The sequence below is a fragment of the Triticum urartu genome, chromosome 2, assembly GCF_003073215.2.
Source record: "Triticum urartu cultivar G1812 chromosome 2, Tu2.1, whole genome shotgun sequence".
NCBI lineage: Eukaryota > Viridiplantae > Streptophyta > Magnoliopsida > Poales > Poaceae > Triticum > Triticum urartu.
The window spans coordinates 36,834,079-36,861,751 of NC_053023.1; the positions used below are offsets into that span (position 1 = coordinate 36,834,079).

Genomic DNA, 27,673 nt, shown 5'->3' on the forward strand with positions numbered 1-27,673 from the left:
TTTGGGTGGTGGCTTCAGTTTTCGAAAATTTTATTTGAATCTCCACTTACATCAGGACAAGACAAACAGAGCACTTCTATGACCGGGTAGTACTCCCTCCGTAAACAAATATAAGAGCGTTTAGATCACTACTTTAGTAATCTAAACGCTTTTATATTAGTTTACAGAGGGAGTACGTACTAAAAGTTCTTACCACATCAGTGAAGCTGTGGGAGGCATTTACATTTACCCGGGCTACAGTTACTAGCTCTGAAGGCCCAGCATGCAGTTGCAGTTCAGTTTACTGAACCACCATCTTTTTTTCTTGAAAATCAAATGATAAATTATCCCGTACTGCAGTGCTTAGTGCGTACATTGGCTAATCATCTGCTCACGTGAGCCCTAGCTTAACCTAACAGGCTACTCTATCAACATTAACAGACTAATTAAAGAGAGCAACCACGGCTTCTCCCGCAGCTGAAAAAGGAAGTGGGCTGGCTTGGCTGGTCGAGGAGGGACGAAGCTGTTCGTCTGTTCTGGCTCTCGTGTTCGTCTGTGCTAAAACCGAGGCGGGTTTGCCATGCTCGGTTGCTCACCAACTAAACTTGCCGTCCTCGAAGAACATAATTGGCTAGGGAAAACGTCCGATTTGCTAAAAAATCTGCCAGATTTGTAGTGGAGTCCAAGCTTTTTTGTTTTGTTTGCAGAGCCGGAGGCATGCCAAACCTAGCCTATGTCTGCAGCAATTTGACACGCACTACGCCATTGGTAACACTGGATGGAGAGCAAGCAGAGGAACAGGCCACTTCTGTAACTGGGTAGCGAGCTCTTCACACAAACAAACAAACAAACAAACAAACTGCATAGTTCGAGAGATGCTACTACATTCCATTTAGCAAGAAAGATCCTCGTCACACAAAAGTGTCCTTCTAATCCCGAGCTCAAATGCACCGTTACGAACAGCTTAATAGAACAAGATAGTACACAAATTCAGAACTTTTTTGACAACAAGCCTTGTTTAATGTTCTACATACCACTTTAGTGGACTGGAATTACAGGTTACCAAAACAAAAGAACAGCAGGGCTCAGCAACAACTTTCTCCTACCACTATTTTCAAATTCTTAGCGTAATAAATGTTTTATACAAATCGCGCAGCAGCTGAACACTGCTTCGCCACATGGTCTTGCCATGCCATCTTTCCCGGTACTACATTAATGCAGGCAGCACTTCGTCGCCTGCCAAATGCCTCCATTCTGTTCCAGCAAATACAGAGAAGGCCTGCGATATATCACCGATCAGTCCAGATCATTAACGGTACGCAATGTCCGTATCTTCCCTAAAGGAAATACAGAGACACAAAGAATGCCGTTCCTGATGATCGAACAAACAAGGGCATATATATATAATCAATGATATGCTGTGGGAGGCACTTACCAGCACTGCTGCGGGGGAAATGTCAACTGGCGGCGGAGGATTCCTGAGTTACTTCCGTCGTGGCCTCTGCGGCGGAGCTGCTGGTCTCCGCGGCCTGGTTCTGGCTGCTCTGTGCCTCAGGTGCGGGCTGCTGCTGTTGATCTTCGGCGAGACCCAGAACCACCAAGATAGATCTGCCCACAAAAAAAAGGCATAAGCTCCAATCAGATCCAGCCCCACGCATTTGAAATTGTATAGTGAATAGAGCAAGGCGACAAACCTCGGGAGAGTTGATCGCACGTTTGGCTGGCTGGCATGCTCGACCAAGGGCGCCTTCAGTAGAGGGTTCTTATTCAGGGCATTTTCGAGTTGTGGAGCTGGTAACTGACAAACCGAGTGTGATGTTACGGACAAATCTTGATACACGACAGTTTTTTCTATTTTTGAACAGGAATAATTATGAAATTTGGTGCAGGCTTATGAGAAAAGTAAATATCAATCGGCAGTTTAACCTTCAACTATTAGGACGTTACCATTTCTGTTTCTGGAACTAACTATTAGATAAAACAAAGAGTTGTTTGTGGCACTCGCTAAAATTTTAGTATACATTATCAACACATGATGCACTCTGTACTAAAATTTTAGTACCTCTTGTACGTTAATGAAAAAAGAACAGCTAACACTTGATGCACATCCTAGAAACTTTTCTTGCATACGAAAGAACACATGTAGTAGGTGTATCGGGAGAAGAGAAGTGAACAAACCTGCAGTAACACACCATAGGACTGAGGTTTTGTCAGGATAGCACACTTCAGGAATCCTACCCATAACTTCGGATATTTCCATATCTGCCATGACAAAATGATGACTGAAAAGCGTCAGAAATGAAACAAAAAACACTAACTGAATTCATGTCCAACACAAAAGTGAGCACCTGCTTGTTAACAAGGCGTGACATGATCTCCATCACAAAATCCACCTGCAAGGAAGTCTCACTATCAGGTTACAATATACCGGGTAACAAATCAGCAAAACTGAGAGCTGTTGCCTTCAGCAAAACTGAGAACTGTTGACTTCAGCATGATGATAATGCATAAACCACACCAAGATCATCCATATCCACATATATACTTCGTGCCAGGCAAGTCTCTCGCATGCTAGATTAGAGCATGAGGTACATAAGCCATATTTCTGACACAAAATGGGTTCAGACAATTGGCTTACCAAGGCAGGAAATGCACTTATCGCTTGCATAACAGTTCGCATGAACAGCAAAGGTAGGGGAATCTGTTCAACCTGTGGAAACACAAGGATTTGAGGAAAGAGCCAACAGATTATCACATCATAAGGCACATAGCCACATACAATGGAAAATGTGATAATATCCAGAAATAGATACCAGTTGGTTTAGTGCTTTTGCCAAAACTTGCTGAGTGAATGTTGTCCTTTGCTCGAAGCAGGCAGCACATGCATCCATAACCTACAGAAAATTAATATAAATTATCACTCCGTCAGTGTAGCGAATTAACTCGCCAAGTGATGTGAATTTTAACAAATGGAAAAGTGGAAAACTAACAGACCTTTTTCAGTGGTATTCCTTCTTTTTCAGGATCTATTACATGAATCGCAATCAAAATTTCTGATGGGTCAAGAATAGGGCCATGTTGTGGTGATCCCTGCAATAGGTAGGAAGTTATGCTGCCTGATTAACATTGCATAGAAGAGGAAAGACCTTAAAACAAACAAAAGGTGAAGCATATTAAAGTGACTTGAGAAATAGAAGTCCAAGAGTGAGCTAAATAAGTTTTCCAAGAAAACCTTGAAGGTACGAAATTTTACATAAAGTGTGCAAGAAACACGCTCAGATATAAACAAACACTAGTGCTTTATTTCTAACTTACAATTGATGAACCAGCATAATGTTTCAAATCATAGCCAAGGGAAAAAAAGTAGAGAAAAAACCAACCTGCAGGATTCGAGAAAGGGCAACTTGAAACTTATCCACCGGAAGATTAACAATATTGGGAAACACAGACAGAATCTGAAAAAAGGACAAAACAAAGAATAACTAACATGAAACTACATACAAAACATAAGTTATACCTTGGCAGCAATGCCTACAGAATACATGTGATATCTCGACTATAATTCTTAAATTTTTGCTCCACTAATGAACCAAGTCAGTTACTGTCAAGGTCCACAACCACTGGTTCGAGAAATAAATCTAATACCAACCAGAACATGAGTTTTCTTTCAAAACATTAACCATTGCCCACAACATGTTGCCATGTCAACTTAAATTGAATATAACGTGAGCATTTCAGCTACCATGTGCACACTTATTACGTCAGCTATTCATTAAGTATAACCACCATATACATTCTATAGTACAAAAAGGTAGACATACAGTACATACTGCTAATTATTTTTAATATCTTAAATGTTCTAAGAATGTAAAAGAGAAAACCTCATCTTTTGGCAGATGAGCCATGACTGGGAAAAGGAACTCAGTATCCTGCAAAATGAAGACAATGTTTTGTAAATTAGAATCACACAATCTGATCATATAAATGCCAGCAAGAACTTGAAGCTTAACTCAGATAGAGAGAAGTAGATAACCTTAGTTTTTGAATATAAGTTCTTTATGGAAGAAATCAGATCTTGAGATGGCACTGCACCATCAGTGAGAGTCTGTAAAACCTGCATGACAATGTAACATATCTTGGATTATACAAAAGCAATCAAATAAAAGAAATTCAATGATCAAGTTATATTTTCATGAACCCTCTTTCCCAAACATTGTAATGTAGAAGTTTGACAAATAGAAGACGGCATATCTTAATAGGCAAAGAAAAGCGCAACTTGCACCTGCATGAGTAGGCCCCGACAGTCAGCTGGTGGATCTGAGATGATACCAAGAAGGTCAGGAGAGGAACGTATCGTGCGAATCAGAATGGGTACTTGTCTGTGAACTGCCTGGAAAACATAGAATTTATGTTATAGAAAACGAGCCATGGCGGATTGAATAAGATCTAATGGCATCACAGAGAATGTTGGATGCAAGACCTGTTTGGCAGCCTGTGGAAGACTGCCATATATTTCAAATACACGTCGGAGAAGGGAGTGCTTCTGCAGTAAGATACAAACCATATGCTGTTAGTAGAATTCACACAATCAGACAAAGGGTTACAAAGGAGAACTACTAACCTTGGTACACAGAGCAAAATACAGCGACATCAAAGTTAGAGCATCTGCTACCGAGGATAAATTTTCTAAACCACCATCCTTCAAAAACAGAAAGTCAACCAAATTTTGCTTTGAAAGGAAACGGAAAACAATGAGAGTTATGATGCTAAGAGTACGTCCCAAGCCAATATATTATTAAGACACCTGCATATCCTACTAATAATGTTTGCACCTCTTTTCATTTACAGCAGTATACTTAGGGATGCAAATTTGGAACCTTGAGGGTACCCTCCGATCCTCCTTGGTTCAACTAAGTGAAAGTAAATTTTCAGAACTCACACTACTTTTGAAATTTTAGTTCATTTGGTTGAACTAAGTAGGGTCGGGGTGTACCCTAAAGGTTCCAAATTTGCATGCCTAAGTACACTGGTTTATCAATATTTTCTCTGTTTTCAACAGTTTCTCTTGAGATTATTTATCAACTTTATAATGGAATACAACACAATCCAATTTAAGAATCATCTAAATCCATGGTGAGTTCAGATAGCAGCAAAGGAATATGTGAAAGAAATTAGAGCAGGAAGCAAACCTGGTGAACCTCGGGTGTGGCCATCTCAGCAGCTGACGCAGATTCAGCCGCTGGAATCACTTCTAGGACTGAATTAAGTTTTTCATTTGCAAAATCTTCAATCCTTTTGGAAATGCTTGCCATGGGAAATAGTTTATTTGCTACCTGTTATTACAAATGACAAATGAAGTGAACAAAATCACATATGTGCACCTTTCTTACAAGCAGGAAGGATCAAGGGATTACCAAACGTATTGCCTTCATGCGGACCTCATCTAGACGATTGATTGAACTCTGCAAGAAACACTGCTACTTAGTGACATAAGAAGGGAATGGCACTAAAGACTATACTTGAAGCAGAAAATTTGTACTAGATCATAAAAACAAACCAGTGTGGAAGTTTTATGCACTGCAATTACATGCTCAGAGTTTAATCCAAAGCTCATGTAAGTGAAAGGGAAATATAAATGATTGACCATTTCTTATATTTTAGGGTTCAGCCATGCTCGAAAGAAGCGATTAAGATTGATTTAGTGCTTCACAATGCTACTAAACATGCAAAAGAAAATGGAACTGAAATCCATGATATGTTTGCTATTATTTACACTGTGCCATCAAATCAGAAGTCAGAACAGATGTCCCAAACGTGCGCTTGTCAGTTAGCGACCAATCAGACAGGAGCAATTTCAACATGGTCCCTCTTACCTTCTCTTTTCACATGGGAGGTAAGAAGGTAAGAGTACCCACTACTTAATGAAATCAACGGTTCAGATCTATTATATACTCTTACCTCTCACGTGAAAAGAGGAGGTAAGAGGGACCATGTTAAAACTGCTCGACAGACGGATGATATTAATAGAGCTATATGGCTAAGCAAGCATATCCCACATATATGTTAAAATATTTATCAGTAATATATCAGGGTATCCATACAGCACCTGTAAAGCAATGTCCAGACATCTGTCCCGATTTGGAGGTCTTAACATGATAAGGTTCCAGACAGCACTTAGACCTTGAGTTACCCTGTCACCACTCTGAAGATCCTTGTCCTGCTTTTCATTATTTCCAGGAGAACATAAACCCTCTAGCAATTTTAATACACCTTCTGGTAGGTATGGCATCTCACAAAGCAATTTGCCAAGTGATCTATCTGAAGCCGGAAACATATCACGAAGATTTTCAGCCTAGGCAAAAAGGAAAATGGTTGGTCATGATACAAAGAAAAGGTAGCTGTGTCAAAGTTACCAAAGTTTTAAGGAGACATACTATTGTCAGAACAAATGATTCATAAACTGATGTTGCAGTTCTAGATGAAAGGAAGTCCTGATCCTGTTCTGCCTCGCGATATAATCTGTTCAGGATGCCCAGTGTCAACTCGTGTCCCTGCTCAAGGAAAGATGAGTTAGAAATCACTGGAGGAGGCATATTGAGTGAAACCATGTAAGTAACCACATAAGCAAACTAGGAAGGTTGCACCAAACATAAAATGGCAAACATTATCATATAATAACAATTTCTACCAGTCTGTCTAATCTTGCTACATGAAATCAAGAACACATGCATAATAAGCCAACACAATATATAGATGAACAAGAATGATAACATGCTTATTCACTAGTTCACTTATTCAATCACTGGGTCATTGGTTGAACAACAGATCATAGACATGGTACAAATCTAGAAAAGAACAAATTATTGCAAGTGATGGTGAAAAATATATTTATGTTCGTTTTCATTTGGCAGAAGTGTTCTGGGGGTTTGTTTTTCTTCTTTTGTAATTCTACTGGTATTTTGTTGCATCTGATTCTCTGCTGTCAGACAGGGTATCTATTGGCTCCTAGGACAAGTATTCTATGCAAGTACTTGCCAGTAATAAACTTGACTGGATATACATATCAGGTGGCTGAACCTGATTCCCACCTTAGTTCAGACACCTAAGTAGGACAAAGCTCTGATTTGGGCTTTTTTGGGGTTAAATCACTAGCCATCCAGTTCTTTCCTGGATAATAACTAAGATAACACTTACAGAAAACCATTTATACGAGTCTTACCTCCTTAGTTACATAGTCAGATAGTACATGCTTTTTGAGAAGCTCCCAAGGGTCCAGCTCCAAAGGAAACTGCATGAGAAAGTACCGTAAAATAGAGAGAGCATGTCAATAATACAGTATACAAGAAACTAGAGCATAAGTAACAGTTCAGTGTTTCTAGAGAAACTGATTTGGGATTTCTAAATAGCCAAAAAGTGGTGCACACAAATACGATTAAGCAAAGTTCAAGGCAAAGAATGGTACTCGACAGGAGGAATGGTGATCAATACCTCAACACTTAGGTGAGAAAGCAACGGAAGACGAGCTTTCGAACCACCAGACTCTACTTGCTTATCTCTCTCAAGAATACGCAGAAACGCTTCTTTCTGAAGGAGATCTTTAGCCTCATCGGTCAGGTCGACATTAGTCACAACCAATTTTGGAAGAACATACTGTGAAGTAGGGGCATTCAAAGATGAAAACTGTGACTGGCTTCCGTCAATAGTAGAGGAGCTTGGACTGCGAGTTTCTGAACATTGAGCCAAACTGATACCAACAGAAGAATTGTCAGCTGGCAATGGAGTAACAAAACTGCCAGAATGTTCTTGGGTTCCCTGAGGTTCTGTAGAAGCATGGGAAGTTTCTGATGATTCCTGAATCTCCATCGATAACCCAGTGGCATCTGCAGTGGGCACTTTAGCCTCTACCATTTCTATATCTAGTGGAACTGCTGAACTAATGTCCTCCTCCTTCGGTGTTTTTAATGCAGAAGGAACAGGAGAACTGACAAGAACTGGTATGATCTCACCAGCAGCAGATGTCACCAGAGCAGAATCCTTAGCTGGAGGTGCTTCAGCTTGATCAGTTTCACTTATTGTCTGAAATGGAGGATTCAATAAACAAAATGAAACAAGAAAATCTAACAAAATAAGCAGGGACAGCTAGAGAAACTACCTTCCACAGAGCCTCTAACATCGGAAAGCGACCTGAAAGAAGATTCCGACTAGGAGCAACAGAGGACTGGCTAGTTGAAGGATGTTGTCGTTGATCTACTTCAGGACCAGAAACTGGCAGGTGTTGCATGTTAACCATTACAACCTCTGCTAATAGGTCAGCAGCGATACTGGATGACAGGATTTGTAGTGATCCAGCAGCTCTGTCGCCTTGCGCAGCTAATGCAGCAAACATACCAATTAATTGATATACAGCTTCAGAATTCTCAGTTCTTGCAGGGGTGGGTTGATTGGATGATGAATCAACAGAGGCTGCCTCGGTATTTCTCTTGTTTGCCTCTTCACTATGTTCCTGAGAATCATGTGATTGTTTGACCCTTTTACTGGAATGACCATCATCTTCTAGAATATTATTCATGTCATCAGCCAGACTCCGCTTGTTACTGTTGTCGGTGCTTGTTTCCTGTCATAGAAACATAGTTTATAGTTATTTTGAAACACTTATAGATTGAATCAATACTTGGTGTATGTGGGTGGGTGGGGGTGGGGGAGGGCTCATTGCAAAGGTTGGAATTTGCAGAAGAGATATAATTTAGATATAGAGGTACATACTGTCAGAGGCAACGATTCGGCCCTGTTTGACGTGTCTCCAGCACTCCTACCAGCATTTGAATCATTTGCAGCTATTGAATCTCCCTGGTTTATAATATTTTGAGCTTCCAATAGACGAGCTCGCCACTGAAAAATAGAACTTCAAATTAGTAAGAATGCACCTAGAGCGGATTCTGAAAATGTAAGCATTAAGTGAGAGATGTCATATACTCCCTCCGTTCCAAAATATAAGTCTTTCTAGAGATTTCAATAGGTGACTACATACAGAGCAAAATGAGTGAATCTACACTTTAAAATATGTCTACATACATCCATATGTTGTAGTCCATTTGAAATATCTAAAAAGACTTATATTTCGGAACGGAGGGAGTACTACTGAAAAAAGCATATGCATATCAAGTAAAGTTCCTTGACAAAACAGATATTATACATAGCATCTTACAATTTACTGCAAGAAGGTAAAAGAAGTACCGGCTCAGCACTTGAATGTGTACATTTCAGGCATGCATCAATGGCACTCTTCAAAGCATGGAATGCGCCTGGAATTTGCACTTTGATAATGGTATTTGCTGGGTCCAAAGAAAGTAAAACTGGCAGTATGCGTCCATAAAAGGAAGGCCTTCTTTGAGCAATAGCCGAGAGACTGGGAGAAGTTGATATTAGAAGATGAAGTAAGAAACACATGCATCAGAACATATACAGATGCTAATGTAAAGGACTATAACCTGAAAATTTTCTACAAAAAGAATGAAGAAATGACACAGCACCATCTTTCAGGAAATTTATTGCTCGAAAGATGATATAAACCGTACATGCACAAAAATAATAGTAATGGAATACAAATGGATGAGACCAACCTAGTAACAAAGACAATGATCATTGAAGTGCTGAGTAATCTTATTTTAGGAGACTTAAGTTGTTCTAGCAACAGTCCCAGGCTCTGGCTGGCTTCCATGGCTAGATCACCAACATTAAGCAAAGGGTGACCTCCCCTTAACCATGCTATATTGAATCCCATATCTGCAAAGGGATGACAATTTATCATGTCATAAATCCAATTTTAAAACAGGCCATTTGTATAAAGTAGTACAGCACATGTTCCACCTTCTGTAGCTTGGTTTGGTGGATCAGATGTGATATTAGGATCCGGGGTGTGCATAAGAACTGTTTTTTCAACAAACTTAACAGCCAGCATCCTGACTCCTTCATTGCTGGTAGGCTGACATGGAAATGCCACAAATGAAAGAAACTGTAAGCCGATATGATGCAATTAACTGGATGCAAAAAGAGGATAGCGGCTTACCTGAAATGCCATGAGCGATACCGCTGATTTAAGCTTGAGCATCCATTCCCATGATGACTTGAGTGACTCGTCAATCCCCCCACTCGAGAACAAACCCTGGATTTAGAACCGGCAAACAGCAACATGAGCCAAAGTCCACACACAGGCAACTCTTAAAGGTGCTGCTGTTAAGAGTTACCTGGATAACGAGCTCTTGCAGTACTTTGGCAAATAAGTCTGTTCCTGTTTTAACAGCCTGTCTCGCAACCGCCGGCGTCTCATCGTTCAAAAGATCCAGCAGAGAGGGCATCATGTCAGGTATAAACACAGTGTGCTTTGACCCAATCTCACCAATCATCCTATGTCAGGTGGACGAGTTGAATTAAAACATAAGCCAAGATATGAGCATATTTCAGTGCGTGGCGAAAACAATATCAGATGATATCATGAGAGAAAGCATTCAGCTGCCATTTCACCACATGAAACCTTAGCATTTGGTACTAGTATAAATTGCACATTTGAGTAATTGGCCACTGCAACGTATAGAACTCCAGAACATTTATAACAGAAACTACACATTTGGTTAACTTTACTGCTACTTTTGTTGATGAATTCACTATCAATTTAAGTTATCTCGAACCGAATTGGCAGGAGGCTGCAAGGTTAAGTTGCAGACGAAACTGACTAGCGGGACAGAGCACTGAAGTGCCCCGACGGAATGGCCGAATAAGAGGAGCGGGAGCACTCACTCGACGACGACCTTGCGCACGGGGCCGGCCTCGTCGGCGCGGAGCTCGGCGAGGCGGGGGACGAGCTCGTGGAGCGGCAGCCGGCGGAGCCCGCGCACCTGCAGGAGGCGCGGGCCCATGTCCCCGGCAGAAGCGTCCAGCTGGGGAAGGCCGTGCGGAGGGAAGGCCGGCGGGAGGGCCACCGCCATCGGACGGTCGGACGGAACCCTAGCTCCGGCGATCCCCGGCGACGCGCGTCCTGGGAGTAGTGGTTTCTCCCCCACTTAAAACCTTTTTCCTGTTTCTTGCTTAAATTAATGGCTCGGCCCTTTTGGTGCCTTTAAGTATCCAATCGGGGCGTAAGCAGGCCTGTTAAGTGTGATGGGCCGAGCAGCGACAAGAATGAACTCTGGCTTTTGCGGACTGAACCGTGATTGCCTACTACGATTTGAGTTTTGTTTTTTCTTGAGAGAGAAACCTGCGATTTGAGTATGTCGGTCTAGCCTACAGCTAGGCCGCTCACGGTAGTGCAGCAATAGTTTGAGGCAGAATATCATACGGAAACCAACGTTTGGTGAAAACCGGTAAAAATCACGAGAAAAAGATGTTTCAAAGTTTTAAAAAAATGTGGGATGTTAAGAGTATAATGTTTTATTGCCACACAAAATTTCAAGTTGAAACACATTACGAGATGTGAGCTATGAAAAAGACTAAATCAGCGTTGAATAGCATAGGAAACCAATATTCAATGAAAAATTCATGAAAACCATATTTTAAAGTTTCAAAAAAATCTGAAAAAAATATGGGATGTTAAGAAGGTGATGTTTTATTGCTACACAAAATTTCAAGTTGAAACACATTATGAGATGTGAGCTATGAAAAAGACAAATTCAGCCCTGAATAGTGACATTACTATTTTGGACTATCCAATGCTGATTTTGTCTTTTTCATAGCTCACATCTCGCAATGTGTTTCAACTTGAAATTTTGTGTGCTAATAAAACATCATCCTCTTAACATCCCACATTTTCTTCAAAAAAATTTAAAACTTCAAAACATCTTTTTCTCATAGTTTTCACCGATTTTCATCGAATGTTGGTTTCTGTATGATATGCTCCCGTTTGTTCCTCCAATTTTCTTTAAAATATTCATGGCATAAGAAGAATATTCATATCCTTTGAACAAAATTTTCACAACATTTACAAAAATGTTTAGATGTTTAAGAAATGCTCATGAAAATATAAAAATTTCTCTCATAATTGATTAAAAATATTTGTGACATTCAAATAATTATGCATGATATATCAAAAATGTTCAAACGTTTAAAAATATGTTCATGATATTTTAGAAAATGTTCATGAAATGTAAAATTCTGTTCGTGCAATTTTTAAAAAATATACATAGCATATAAAAAATGTTTTTCTCATTTGAAAAGAATTTCATAAATACTAACTAAATGGTTTGCTTGTTTTACAAAAATGTTAATGCCATTCTTGAAAAATGTTCACTGTGTATTAAAAAATGTTCAAATGTGCATTTTACAAATGTGTGACATGTATTTGAATAAATATTCAACATGAATTTGAAAACTGTTCAACATGCATCTAAAAATGTTCACCTATACACGAAAGATATTTGAGATGTGTTACAAAAAGTTGACATGTATTTAAAAAACAGAAGGGGGGAGGGGAAAAGAAGACAAAAGCTGGAAAAACCAGTAAACCGATGAAGGAAAACGTAGGAAAACAAAAAAAAAACCACACAGAACAGAAGGTTCGTAAAGCCAATCCCAAATGTTGATTTTTTTAGATAAATCCCAAATGTAGATAGAACCTTCCGACAACCGCTCGCTAGGTTGTTGGGCCGGCCCACTCGAGGAAACATGTAGGCGAGAGTTGTTACGGTCTCACAATAAGAGAGACCTAGCATTTATGCTCGTCCTTGGTGGTATTTTGCACAACAAAGATTAATGAATTGCACAGTGAAGATGTTTTAAAGAAATTTTAGCACTATTATTATGTACTAACTCAACTCATTCTTCATCGCAGGATCAAACATATGCATCAACATATATGGTATGAGTTCAGCTTCACCAAATGAATCTAGGGCAAGTTGTGAGTGTTGTCAGCACACATCACCTCCAGCAGCTCTCACAAAAAAAAACTCACCGAGGTGAAAAAACACACAAGTTGAAGCTATCCAAAGCTTCTTCTACTATTTATCAAATGTGTGATACAACATATTTCTATTTGGATACCACTAGAGGCTCTCACACATCAATATTTCACCATATTAGGATGCGTTCGGTTAGAGATAACAACAACAAGATTTGGAGCCGCATGAGCTAGAATTGAAATTATATTCCACCAAGGTATGGTGGAACCCTAACTTGAAAAGAGATAGGGTGGTGGATCTGAACTTCACAACATGGAGAGGGAGCTCCCTATGCTTGAAGTGTACATAGAACATAACTCTAGAAGGCCTTAAAGTTCATCGATCTCCTCATAGCTCACATGGAGAGGATATCACAAAATCCTTCCAAGCACTGTAATGTGTGAAGGCCCGACGCAGTTGGACACTCCCACTCCGACAAAACAACGCGGAGTGGCGGGGAAAGGAAGGAGAGCTGAGAGAGAAGCGGTAGGAGAGCCTACTCTTTCCTACAAAAGAAAGGAGAGCCTATTGAACTAACTCCTACTTGATCAAAGTACCAATACCCTCGTAAAGCTAGTTTAGCAGCTGATTAGTGGAGGTTTCACTTGCTTGGTCGTTGCTACATTGCGCAGATACTTCAGATAGCGCGCGTATCCAGCCGGATACTGCCCCGATACAGCAGGATGTGTATCCCTCGATTTTTGATTTTTAAAAATAAAAATAGTGTTTGATACTCATGGGATACTGCTGCGGTACATTTTGGATACGTGAAACCCCTCGTTGAACATGAAATCTACTCAAGAGCAAAGGCACACCTTTTAAAGATTTCCAACATTGGGGTGAGTTCATGTCAAAAGGTGACCATCGATATTCTTGTTTAGTTGAAAGCTGAGCAAGAGAGAGCGTATGCACCGATTGAGAGCAGTAAACCTAGGAAAATCCCACTACCAACTGATAGAGGTGGACCAAGTGCAAAAAAAAGGAGAAGTAATTCTATTGAGGCAATGCTTTTACATGGAAGCTCCTTATTTTTTATTCATATTTTTGATAATTAACATATATATATATATATATAAAGCGTATCCATGTATCCTAATTTTTAGAAAATTGACGTATATCCAAGTATCCATGCAACGTAGGGTCGTTGGGATGCAACAGGTTGTGGCATTTGGAGGGCTAATTAGCTGACGTGAGAATGAACTTCTTTTCTTAAGTAAGTTGCCGCCGTGATTGAACAGTCGAATCCTGGACGATCTGGGAATAGACGGACTCGACGACGCTGGTCGGGACCTTTTTAGCAGCTCTAGCTCGCCTCTAGCTAGATGAAGCACGTGGAGTTCAACGGACGGAAGATAGGAGGAAGCTGCCCTCTAAATCTGAAGATGCGAGACAGGAAAACAGGGAGCAAGTGTGTGCGTCCTGACAGGAGTCCGCCTGTCGTCGACGCGGATCCCACTTTTCAATCAATTCCGAAGCATACGATCGCGTGTTCATTTGAACCATGCATCGTCCCGACACATGAGTAAGATAAGCGATCGATGACTCACATTCCAAGCGATCTCACGGAACAAAACAAATGGAGCCGCAGTAGTAGGTAGGCAGGCAGGCTCGGTTGTGTAGTGTAGGATGTGTTTGGTAGCATGTATGGACCTAGTCTAGTTGTTTTTATCTCATACATGCTGAGTGTAGACATGCTAAGGGTATCTCCAGCCGCGCCCCAGGAAGGCCTTCCCAGACGTTTTTTTTACGCCGGCGTCGAAAAATCGGCCCAGTCGCGCCCCAGGAGCCCGATCTTCGCCGGCCTGGATCGAAAACAGCGCCGGCGGACCCAGGCCGAACCCGGCGCGCTGGGGGGCGCCGGGGCGAACTGTTTTGGCGCGAAACAGCCGCGGGCCCGCCGCGTCAGCGACACGGCTCTCTTCTCGGCCCTTCGTCGTCCTCATCGCCTCGTTTCCCGCGGCGAATCAATCGCCTCGTCCGCATCGGCGACAACGCCTCCCCCACCGGCCGCTTCGTCCTCGTCGAGCCCGGCCTCCCCTCGGAGTATGAGGAGATAGCCCGGCGCGGCTTCTCCGACGAGGACGCTCTGCGGTGGGCGCGGGACGACTACCTCCGCGACGAGATGGTCCGGCAGCGCCGGGCCCTAGAGGAGATCGCCGCCCGCAAGCGTGGGCGCGAGGATGAGCACGACATCGTGGTCCTCGACAACGACGACGACGACGACGCCCCCGGACCGTCCAACCCGCCGCGCCAACCGAGGGAAGGATGCAGCAGGCACGACGGAGGCGTAGGCGGGGGCGACGACGATGACGGCGGTGACTACACGCGGTTCTACAGCCTCCTCGGCATGTAGAACCGCGTGGGCGGGCGGCGAGGCGGGCGGCGAGGGAGACGGCGGGGGTAGCCCGCGGTAGTTTTTCCCTTTTTTTGTAAAGTATGTTTAAATTTGAACGAACTCGCCGATGTTTGCGTTAAATTTGAGTCGTGTTTGTGCCGTATTTGACTTTTTTAAAAACCCGTGGGGGGCCGCGACTGGGGGGCATCACGCCCCCAGTGCGCTGTTTAGCGCCGGTGCGCCCCCAGGGGGTGATTTTTTGCCCCTCCTGGGGGGCCAACGGCTGGAGATGCCCTAAGTCCATACAGTTGCTGTTGTTTGGCAGTGATGTATGCACTGAGACATGCTGAGCTGAGATTTTTGTTTGGTAGCCTGCATGTGTTTAGACATGCTGAACAATTTCGAATTCTGAATATATTTTTTGATGGATGAACAAAATCGAAAAAATGTCAACACAAATTTAAACATATTTTGATATTCTAAACTTTTTTGGGAAATTAAAATAAATTTTGAAATTCTGTTTTTTTATTTGATCATATTTGAAATTACGAGTTTTTTTTGAAAATTTAAACAAAATTTGAATATTTTATAAAAAATTAAAATTCTTTTTTTTCAAAATTCAAACAAATTTTGATTTCCTTTAGAAATTTCGAACATTTATGATTTTTTTTAGAAAATTTGAAATTTCAAATATTTATTGAAAATCCAAAGAAATTTTGAAATTATGATTTTTTTGAAAATTTAAACAATTTTGAAATTCATTTTTTCTGAAATTCTAAAGTTTTTCAAAAATTTAAACAAATTTTGAAATTTTGATTCTTTTTGAAAAAATAAACATATCCGGACATGGTTTGATCGGTGAGGACGAGTGTCAGGGCCAGCATAGCTGCCTCCATGCACCCTGTCTGGGATGCATGAGATGAGCATGGCTGAGGGCACTTTTATGCATCAGATGAGCATAACTGAGGTGAGCCCATGCACCCTATCAAACAAGCAAAAGTGGATCGGATTGGGAACTTTTGCCCTCATCCACCCTACCAAACACACCCGTAGTGTCTCTCAGTCACCTAGTCGCCATGCATGTGCATGCAGAAATGAAAAGCTCTCATTATCATCAGCTTTGAGTAGTTAACTAATCAGATCCAGGAGGCCCATGGATGATCCATGTGTTGCTTCCTTTCTTTGCTTTCCAAAAACACACACTTTATCATCCTGTCACCCATGCTCTCCCTGCCTCCCAACCATTGTCCCTCTGAGGAGGCGATTTGTGATCCGTGTCCTCTAATGGGACAAAGGCCAGCCATGCGCAGGAAGATTCCTGTGTCCTCCCTCCTCCTCAGCAACATGCTAATAAGGAGAGAGAGAGAGAGAGAGTAGTATATACAGTAGTTGCAGTGTTACCATATCGGCGCCACCATGCATGACTGCTTGGCAGTTGCTACTGCTACTAGTTAAGTGCCAACTGGTTATAGTTGGAGTGGGAGGAGCCAGTGTGAACCCTGCATGGCCTGCAACTCGTGTTTCTTCGATCTGCTGCCTTCTCAAGTTCTCATGCGTCAGTGAAGCAGCGAGATCTTGTCCGGTCGGTAGGTTCAACCATGCATGCATGACAGGATCCGCACACTCTAAAAAATGAATTGTGCTGACAGGGTGGTTATTTGAGACCATGGTCAAACCATTGACCCTTGCGACAATCGTCGAAGAGAAAAGTTTTCAATAGCATCGCAGCAATTAGATTGGTTTTGTAATTTTGCACGAATATTACATGGAATGTGGTGCTGACTTTAAGATGCGGACAAGTTTGGAACTCCACTGCAAAATTTACCGATACTGAACTTAACTTTTCGAGTCATTGATTAGATTAGAATGCTAAGATTAAGATTATTTGCGTCAAATCATAGCTCATATTTTATTATGCTGATATATAGATGTCATGTCCACTAACATTGTTTTAAATGTACCATAGTCAATTTTTTTTGCCGGGCAGTGGCATGATTTCTGGTTTCCAATATATTCTTGTTATGTCTTATCTAAATTATTTCCTTATCACAACAAGTGTCAATTAGCTAGTTAACAGTTTTGTGAGGTATCAATTGTTTGGAATCATTTTGTCACTTCATCATTAGATATAGGCCTGATTTCTCTTTCCTCCTGCCACTGTGTTAGTATGTGCTCATTGTTGTTTGGCGATGTCACTAGAGCACGTTATTGTCTCGATTTAATCCATCATTAATGCCATTAACAAAATAATTGGAATGCAAGTCCGCCAATTGGGGCTGTCAATTACTACAACATATTCTGCCGAGATATCCATCAAGTACATAGTCATGAGTAGATGTTGATAGGCCCGGGGAATTTGTGGTGGAGACCCAATATCCTTACCCCGTTTTGATTCCTGTCTCTTTCGAGTTAGTAGATAGTTACCCACAAGCAAAAGAAGGAGAAGAGAGAGAGAGAGAGAGAGAAAGGAAACAAAAGAAAAGAATGTGATGGCAACAACAAACAACTTGCGTTGATCAGCCACCCAAACATAAATGTGCATCAGACTAGCTACCAACATGTTATCTAGCCATCTAAATAAATACTAGTGAGTGGCGTTTTGGCTCCCGGGTGTATATGCTCCTGGCTTAAAAAATGTGTTTTAAATGTATTTCAAATGTCACAAAATGCTGACAAAAAGTTTCATGCATACATCTCAACATTCTACGCCTCACAAATTCGTTCGCGAAAAGCTGACAACTTTCCTTTCGCTTTGAAAAAGACAAAATCCAGTGTTAAAAAGGGCATTTCACGGGACAATTTTTTTTTGTCTTTTATACACAAGCCACAAAAAATGCCGGTTTTCCGCAAAACTTGGTGTGCCCACATAGATTCTCTTGATATACACACCAATGTTTTTTCTGGAATTTTTTCACATTCTGAAATGTTTTACCGGTGGCAGAAGCATATGCTCCCATGTGCCAAAGTGAATGTTCGCTAGTAGCAGATAATCCCAAATGAAACTAGGACAAGAAAAAAGACAACCTCTTTTTATTGTGGACAGTCAATTGACAGCGATGGATTTTTTTTTATTTTTTTAGAAAATGGAAGAGAGAAAATAAAAGAATAAAAGATTTCATGAATTAAAAAAGTTTACAAATTTGAAAAAGAACAAAAACGAAATAAAAATAAAAAAGTTACTAGTGTCCGCAACCAACACTGAGCGAAGACAGGAGGGCTCTAAGAAAATAAAACAATGGCCTAAACGCTAGCGGAACCCATGCGCGAACGACACGTACAGAGGCAACGCCAAAAGACAAAAAAAGGACAAAAGAACATGAATCTTTGGTGTCTAAATCGTATGGTTAGAAAGTATGTGAAATAGCAAATCCGTTTTTTCTATGTATACCCGCTTTTCGACATATGGAGTTTTCTTTCAGAATTTGGAATAATGGAGTGTGAGAAGAGGTGGGGGAAGGTGGTAGCTAGAGGTCTTGGGGTCAACCAAGTGTCGTCCCAAAAGTATGTGTGTGAACTACTGTTTGTTAATACGAAGGAGATTTTCTGGAGGGTGGGGATTTGTTGGGAGATGGTACGGCAGAGAAAAGAGGTTTGGTGGGAGGAGACTAGTGCGTTTGGATGTTGAAGGTCTAAGCATTCCAACCAAGGTGTCGGAGAAGAGGATAAAGCCTTAGCTGCGAATTTCATGAGCAGTCAATTGTTTTGAACATGCAGGTTTTTTAGCCCTAAACCACCATACATTTTAGGTGTACACGCATTTTTCCATGCAATAAGGCATTGAACTCCTGAACAAGAATCCTCTCCCGCCCAAAAGAAGGCCCTACGAAGGGAGTCAATGGTTTTGAGGACATTTTTAGGGATGCAAAAGACCGACATGAAATAGGTAAGGTGGAAACCCAATATCCTTACTCCGTTTTGATTTCCGTCTCTTTCGAGTTAGTAGATAGTTACACACAAGCAAAAGAAGGAGAAGAGAGAGAGAGAGAGAGAGAGAAGGAAATAGAAGAAAAGAATGTGATGGCAACAGCAAACAACTTGCGTTGATCAGCCACCCAAACATAAATGTGCATCAGACTAGCTACCAACATGTTATCTAGCCATTTAAATAAATACTAGTGAGTGGCGTTTTGGCTCACGGGTGTATATGCTTCTCGCTTTAAAAATGTGTTTTAAATGTATTTCAAATGTCACAAAATGGTGACAAAAGGTTTCATGCATACATCTCAACATTCTACGCCTCACAAATTCGTTTGCGAAAAACTGACAACTTTCCTTTCGCTTGTGAAAAAGACAAAATTCGATGTTAAAAAGGCATTTCACGGGACAATCTTTTTGTCTTTTTTACATAGGCTACAAAAAATGTCTTCCGCAAAACTTGGTGTGCCCACATAGATTCTCTTGATATACACACCAATGTTTTTTCTGGAATTTTTTGACATTCTGAAATATTTTACCGGTGGCAGAAGCATATGCTCCCATGTGCCAAAGTGAATGTCCGCTAGTAGCAAATAATCCCAAATGAAACTAGGACAAGAAAAAAGACAGCCTCTTTTATTGTGGACAGTCAATTGACAGCGATGGATTTTTAATTAATTTTTTAGAAAATGGAGAAAATAAAAAATAAAAGATTTCATGAATTAAAAAAAGTTTACAAATTTGAAAAAGAAAAAAATGAAATAAAAAGCAAAAAAATTACTGGTGTCCGCAACCAACACTGAGCGGAGACAGGAGGGCTCTAAGAAAATAAATCAATGGCCTAAACGCTAGGGGAAACCATGCGCGAACAACACATACAGAGGCAACGCCAAAAGACAAAAAAAAAAGACAAAAGAACACGAATCTATGGTGTCTAAATCATATGGTTAGAAAGTATGTGAAATAGCAAATCCGTTGTTTCTATGTACACCCGCTTTTCGACATATGGAGTTTTCTTTCAGAATTTGGAATAATGGAAATGTTAGTTCGTTTGCTTCTTGTCCTTGTTCTTCTACCTTTTTTTTGGATTTGATTTCTTGATCTATCATTCACCTTCTTATCCTGATTCGGTTTGGAGCGTTCACAAGCTACTTCATTGTTTCCACCCAAAAAAAAGTTCCTTCATTGAAGAGTTTGTTTCTTTTTTCACTCTTAAAAAAAACCTAAACCTAGTGATTATTACTACCTGGCAATTAGCTTTAGCTAACCAGCTAGACAACAGAGGCGGGAGGAGAGGGGAAAGAGGTGGCGCAGTCGGCAGGGGCGAAGGTGATGGTGCGCTTGTCGAGGTCGTAGCCGACATGCATGTTGTGCTGCATGACGCTGCCGATCGTCGGAACCGAACCCTCATACTTCACCGGCACGATGGCCAAGCACACGGTCCGTAGCAGAAGGTCCATGAACACGTTCTCCGCCTTGAGCTTGACCAAGGCGCCCCCGCCCAGCTCCAAGGTGACGTCCGGGAAAACCTTCTCCAGCGCCTTCATGCCGTCCGCCTGGTAGCACACCGAAAACAGCTCCGGGTTGGGCGACTGCTTGCGCGGGAGTTTGATGCTCCGGGCGAGCGCCTCCACGATGGGGTCCAGCAGCTCCCCGTCGAGGGACGTCAGCATCGACCCGGAGTCGACGATGACGGGGGACCGCTTCGAATTCGGCAGCTTGATGATCGAGTTCCCAACCCTGACGGCCACGATTTCGACGGTGTAGGAAGCCTCCATCGGCGTGGTCACCGCGCCCGGCTCCGTCACGGTGGCGCGGGACCCGAAGTTGAGCGCCGAGGACGCGTCGCTTAAGTAGGGCGCGAGGCAGTAGGAGAACCTCCGGCCGAGCGACGTGGCCGCGCTCATCTGGTTGATCAGGGAAGATTTCCCGTCCGAGAGGCCTACGATGCCGTAACCGGGGAAGTTGGCGGTGGTGGCGCAGCCGAAGTTGACTCTGGGCACTTGCAGCTGCGGGCCACCGGGAGCGTCGTCGAAGGTGAAGGTCTCGGTGGAGACGAGGCCGCTACTGCTTGAGCCGCCCACGTACGAGTAGCTGTACTGACACAAGGAGGTGGCGTCGCAGGAGGTGCCGTGGACCGAGTGGCACGAGTCGGACTGGCAGTCCACGAGGCCGTAGGTCGACGAGGAGGACAGGTCGAACACGCTGCTCGTCCCGCCGGCTGCTGCTGCCGCTGCTAGCGGCGGCGGTGCCGGAGAAGCAGAACCGTTGGTGCATCTGAGCCACACGAGGTCGCTGCCGGTGTCGACGAGGGCCAGCATCCGGGTGGTGGCGTGCCGACGTTGACGTACATGAAGAACTGGAACGTGCCTGAGATCACCTCCGACACCGCGCCGTCAGGGTCGGGAGAGCCTGAGCCGGCGTACGAGCGCTGCACGGCGGCAAGCACGCGGCCGTGCGGGGTGAGCGACGGGTCGTGGAACGGCGACCTGGGGGAGTCCCGGTGGATGAGCTCCACGCTGAACCCGCCGTCGGTGTACCCACACACCAGCGGCGTCAGGATCAGGAAGAGGCCAAGGAGCAAAAGGCCGCGACACATGGTGCACACCATTGAATTTGATTGATTGTTTGTTTCTAAGTTCCTAATTCCTAACTCGATCTTCTTCTAAGGGCAGTATTAATAGCGGGCAGTGTGTTTCAAAAGTGGTAAGTAAGGATTTTTTTTTACAGGAATTGCAGATTTGATTGGCCAGAGATCAGTGGTATACCTTTTCTTTTTGATTACGAGTAGCATACTTGGAAGCCGGTAATTAAGTTGATGCTACAAGATGATTAGTGATTGCATGTTAATTAGGAATTTAGGATGAAGCATTCGAGTGGCAAGACAGGCAGGTGATCAATTGATTCCTTTTCTCCGCGGGACAAAAAAAAAAATGGCATCAACACTAGACCTTTCAGAAACGGCAACGATTGAACTGATTTGATATTTCTTATTTGTTACTAGTTGGAAATGGATCAAATTAAGCCGACTGATCCAAAGATTGCATAAACCGCGTGCGTGGCCGTCTGTTCGCGATGTGCATAGCCGTCTGATCGCAAGGAGCGTGATCTTACGTACGACTTTTTTTTAGGGGTAAACATGATCACTTTATTGCATAATAAGAGTATAAGGTACAATGGAAGTATCGTTGGGCTCAAGAGCCAGGTTTAGCGACCATGCTCGAGAGAAAGACAGAACTATTTGCAAAAATAGTAGAATGCGCCCATGCGTTGCCATGGGCTATAATACATATAAATTAATCAAATAAATAATTAAGGTCGTCTTCAAGATAGAAGCTCGTTTCTTCCTCATACGTCCAATCCTGTGTTGAACATCAAACAAGATCAAACAAATAATTAAGGTCGTTTGCAATGCAGAAGCTCACTTCTCCCTCACACATCCAAGCATGTTTTGACGGGCGCCCACTAGGCTTAAGGATGGCAATGGGCAGGGTATAGGGCAGGTAGAGCAATACCATACCCATAATCATGTAGTTAATGGGTATAAATTTTTACTCATACCCGTACCCACGGGTATGAGACTTTACCCGTACCCATACCCGTTGGGTACACATACCCATTGGGTACCCAACGGGTAGATCAAGGAGTGCACAAGTTATTCATAATTTTATATTCGTTGATAGCATATTTTACAAAAAAAAAACATTTAATGAAGGTGAAGGTATTTCGTGTGATGGTGTGAGGCTTAATTACGGGAGTAGTTGGGTCGCCCACCTCCTTTGACACTACTGACCCTTGCGCATATGTTGGAGCTCCATGGATAAAGTCCACATGTCAGTATAAATGGATAGGGTATGGGTATATCCATGGGTATGAGGCTATACCCGTGCCCTACCCATAACTTAACGGGCAGGGTATGGGTACTACCCATGGGTATAAACTTGTGCCCATACTCGGCCCATGCAGGTACGGTACCCGCGGGTACCCGTACCCATGGGTAAAATTGCCATCCTGTCCGGGCTCCTCAAAACTTAACCGTCTGGACAGTCCGAGCACCACCAAATTTAGACCAATTCGGGGATGGGATTGTGGTTGTCCAAACTACCCATCAAGTTATCTCCAACGCGCGGGCCCAATGCAAAAAGAACCTTCCCTTCTACTGCGGGATCCTCCTGTATTCACATGCTTTCCCGCCGTAGCAGGACATTTATTGCTTCAAAATCGGATGACGCCCACCTCACCTTTGCCATGGCATCCTCTCTCCTTCACACCATTCTTCTGCACAAAACGTCAAGGAGGACACCCTCGTCAACCGTCCTGCTCTCCAGCATGACCCCCTCCCCACGTGTTTGTGCCGATCTGCCACCTCCATCAAGGGGGAGGAGGCATATCTCCTAAATCATTGCCTTGTTGTAACATACAGTTGAATGTGGTGCATTATATTACCATGGAATAAAAATATGATGTCCTTTGTTGGGCATGCAACTGGTAGGCGCCGTGTTAGTTATTAACTCTTGAAGCAACCAAGCAATGCATTTACCCTTCTATACTAACCAAAAAATTGTATGTGTTGATTTTAAAAATATATGAACCGCTCGCACATATAACTTGTTGCAAAACCATCTCTAATGAAGAGTAATTGCCATATTTTCTAAAGTAGCAAAATTATTCTGCTTAGACAATCATAAGTGAATTGCCGTATTTTTTAAAGTAGGAATATTATTCTACTCAGAAGAGAGCAAACCCAACCCCCATCCACATCCACATAACTCGCATAATATAACTGGGAGGCCCACATGTGTTCATATAATTTTTTACAAAACAAGTGGACATCCCAAATCAGTGATAGACTCGGCTCCAAGAAGGTGCAAATTAATTAGGATGTTGAGTTTTAGAGATACCAAGAGAGTCCTGGAGTAACCGAGTAAGCTTTAAATTCCGGTAAGGAACATATGTACATTTTTCCAAGCGAGGGACACGATGGCATCCGCTAGTTTCAACAAATCACTTGTTTATGTGTTGTGCCTCCTTCAGTCTGTCAATCCACAAGATGCATGCAACCCCTTAGGACTGTGCCCTATGTTAATTTTCACCCTTGAACATGGAAAAGTGCATTCCTCAACCATCCCCTAAAAACACCAGATTCATATTTATTTCTTTTTTGGCGTGAAAGTCGGCATTGGAAAAATCAAGCAGTGAAAGTCGGCATTGGAAAAATCAAGCATTACCTATAGGAGCGACTACTGTAATTTATAGCCATTGAGCAAACTGCACAGTTATTTTGACCAAGGTCCATCAAATCAACCATACCGAAGGTCGATGCGACCAAAACTATGTTTGCATCTGGAACTGCAATGCCTTTTTGAGAGCTATTTCGAGTTCCTAATGTTGATTGCTGTTATGTATATCACAAAAAAGGAGATTCATTTGTGTAATAGGATAATGATGACTATTGCAAGTTTGATTCATCAGTACCTAATTCAACAATGAAGGATATTTCTTGTTTGGACCACTATGAAGAAGATCTGAAATTTCATAACGAAATGTGTCCCTCCTCTGTGCTTGAATATCGAACATTTAAATTTAAAGTCCTATAACTGACGCCAAGCTCTTCTTTAGTATTTCAGGACAACTTTGCAACATCACAAAATAATGTTTTGATTTTGCAATCAGAATAAAATTACCACAAAGACGGGAAAATTATGAACCATTGTGAAGGGTTTCCCTGACCCATTTTGGCCATACACAAATATACATATGTTATAACCATCAACAACAAAATGGATTAAAGGTGACATGTCCATGAAGACCTCTGTTACAGTGGTCAAAAGCATGCATGTCGTTTTGATTGCCAAAGATACTACTCAAATATAGAAGAAATATATTTGTGATCAATTCGTTACATATTCTAATAGTTAAGATGAATTTTTAAAATTTTCGGATGCCACCTTTCCCTAGGTCAAGCTAGATGGCCTCCTTAGATCCGTGGAGTGCATGTCCAATACCTATGAGAGTGGCGACACACTTTACATGGCACGAGGCGCTTTCAGGGCACATGCACACAGCAAGGAGAAACACTCAACACAAACTCTCTCATGTCTAAATGCTCCATTCTCAAAAAGGTCATCCTTATTTTTAGAATATCATTAATCCTACCACATTGACAGAGTGTTCTGAGTTGAGGAACCGATAAGATTGCCACATAGTACACTTTCTTGGTAACTATGGTCTGTAATTAATCTTACCACATTGCCATAATTGTTTTGGTAAACGTATCAGGCCGGAGCGCCGGCCAAAGCGCTCCGCCGGTTCGCTCCCGCTGGCTTCCTTTTTTCACGCGCGAGACAGGCTGGCAACGCACGCTTGGTGGACCCAAACGTTTTCTTTCTCTATTTTTTTTTCTTTTTCTCTCCTTCTTCTTCCTTCCGCTTCTGTCTGATCTCATCCCATCTCCCGCAGTACGAGCTCACCGGCGTCAGCGGCGCGACCCCCTGCTGCTTTCACGAGCGCCACCTATCTGCCGTTGCAAGCATCTCCTCTCCCAAACAAAACCCAAAAGTTTTTGCTCCTCCATCGATGCTGCAATCGGCGACCCAAAAGCTACAACCAACGACGACAAAAGCTTCAACCAGAAGACGCCGGCGCGCCACCGGAGAGCAACGGCCGCGTCCTGCGATGGAGCAAGCCACAACCTGGAGCTGCGACAGGGACTCACAGGAAGTTGCAACCGGCGACCAAGTTTGCTGGAACCGGCGGGGAGTTTTGCTGGAACCACCCCCAAAAATGCTACCACCAGAGTTTGTCCTGCTGGAACATCGACATTTTTGCTACAACCGTAGCCAGTTTTTGCTACCACCAGTGACTTTTTTTGCTACATGCATGCACTGCGGTGTTGGCCGACGGCGGCGATGCATTTTTTTGCTGCAACCGAAATGCTACCATCGCTTTTGGTTTTTGCTGGAATCGACGCCCACATTTGCTACCATCGGCTTTTGGTTTTGTGCTGAAAAACAGACCGTTTGCTGCAAAATCCATCTCCTGGTCACTACTTCCGTCAGTCGTTGTGGTAGCAAAAAAGCTCGGCGGTAGAAGCTTTTTGTCTTGTCGGATGCAACAAATGAGGCGGCCGCCAGCGTCGCCGCAGAAAACACTCCAGCCGATGCACCAAAACTACATGCTTGTTCCAGCTTTTTATTTGCCGGTTGCAGCTAAACAAGAGAACTGGTGCTGCATGTTGGAAATATGCCCTAGAGGCAATAATAAAATGATTATTATATTTCCTTGTTCATGATAATTATCTATTATTCATGCTATAATTATATTATCCGGAAATCGTAATACATGTGTGAATACATAGACCACAACACGTCCCTAGTGAGCCTCTAGTTGACTAGCTCGTTGATCAAAGGATAGTCATGGTTTCCTGACTATGGACATTAGATGTCATTGATAACGGGATCACATCATTAGGAGAATGATGTGATGGACAAGACCCAATCGTAAGCTTAGCTCAAAGATCGTGTAGTTCGTTTGCTGTAGCTTTTCTGAATGTCAAGTATCATTTCCTTAGACCATGAGATTGTGCAACTCCCGGATACTGTAGGAGTGCCTTGGGTGTGCCAAACGTCACAACGTAACTGGGTGACTATAAAGGTACATTACATGTATCTCTGAAAGTGTCTGTTGGGTTGGCACGAATCGAGACTGGGATTTGTCACTCCGTATGACGGAGAGGTATCTCTGGGCCCACTCGGTAATGCATCATCATAATGCTCAATGTGATCAAGTGGTTGATCACGGGATCATGCATTACGGTACGAGTAAAGTGACTTGCCGGTAACGAGACTGAACAAGGTATTGGGATACCGACGATCGAGTCTCGGACAAGTAACGTACCGATTGACAAAGGGAATTGAATACAGGATTGATTAAGTCCTCGACATCGTGGTTCATCCGATGAGATCATCGAGGAGCATGTGGGAGCCAACATGGGTATCCAGATCCCGCTGTTGGTTATTGACCGGAGAGTCGTCTCGGTCATGTCTGCTTGTCTCCCGAACCCGTAGGGTCTACACACTTAAGGTTCGGTGACGCTAGGGTTGTATAGATATGAGTATGCAGTAATCCGAAAGTTGTTCGGAGTCCCGGATGAGATCCTGGACATCACGAGGAGTTCCGTAATGGTCCGGAGGTGGAGAGTTATATATAGGAAGTGCAGTTTCGGCCATCGGGAAGGATTCGGAGTCACCGGTATTGTACCGGGACCACCGGATGGGTCCCGGGGGTCCACCGGGTGGGGCCACCCATCCCGGAGGGCCCCGTGGGCTGAAGTGGGGAGGGAACCAGCCCCTAGTGGGCTGGTGCGCCCCCCTTTGGGCCCCCACTGCGCCTAGGGCTGGAAACCCTACGGTGGGGGGCGCCTCCACTTGCCTTGGGGGGCAAGCCCCCCCCTTGGCAGCCCCCCCCCCCCAAGGAGATCCCATCTCCTAGGGCCGGCGCCCCCCAAGGGGCCTATATA

The 27,673-nt window shown here is 42.9% G+C and overlaps 1 protein-coding gene and 1 pseudogene across 1 annotated transcript; both read right to left on the reverse strand.

The window, feature by feature from the left end:
- Positions 1–960: 960 nt before the first annotated feature.
- Positions 961–11,073, reverse strand: LOC125535477 (symplekin). The gene is made up of 28 exons (XM_048698532.1): positions 10,774–11,073; positions 10,224–10,383; positions 10,046–10,141; positions 9,847–9,961; positions 9,600–9,762; positions 9,214–9,385; positions 8,743–8,868; positions 8,132–8,593; positions 7,468–8,055; positions 7,199–7,267; positions 6,414–6,530; positions 6,086–6,331; positions 5,394–5,441; positions 5,169–5,312; positions 4,601–4,678; positions 4,460–4,522; positions 4,262–4,369; positions 4,013–4,093; positions 3,861–3,908; positions 3,360–3,434; positions 2,974–3,069; positions 2,793–2,873; positions 2,618–2,689; positions 2,328–2,372; positions 2,158–2,241; positions 1,674–1,777; positions 1,415–1,587; positions 961–1,258 (listed from the first exon to the last, which is right to left on the reverse strand). The coding sequence occupies exons 1-27, from the start codon at positions 10,959–10,961 to the stop codon at positions 1,437–1,439; spliced, it is 3,780 nt and encodes a 1,259-aa protein (XP_048554489.1). The 5' UTR covers positions 10,962–11,073; the 3' UTR covers positions 961–1,258; positions 1,415–1,436.
- Positions 11,074–20,304: 9,231 nt separating this feature from the next.
- LOC125540899 lies at positions 20,305–22,022 on the reverse strand (annotated as a pseudogene).
- Positions 22,023–27,673: the final 5,651 nt, after the last annotated feature.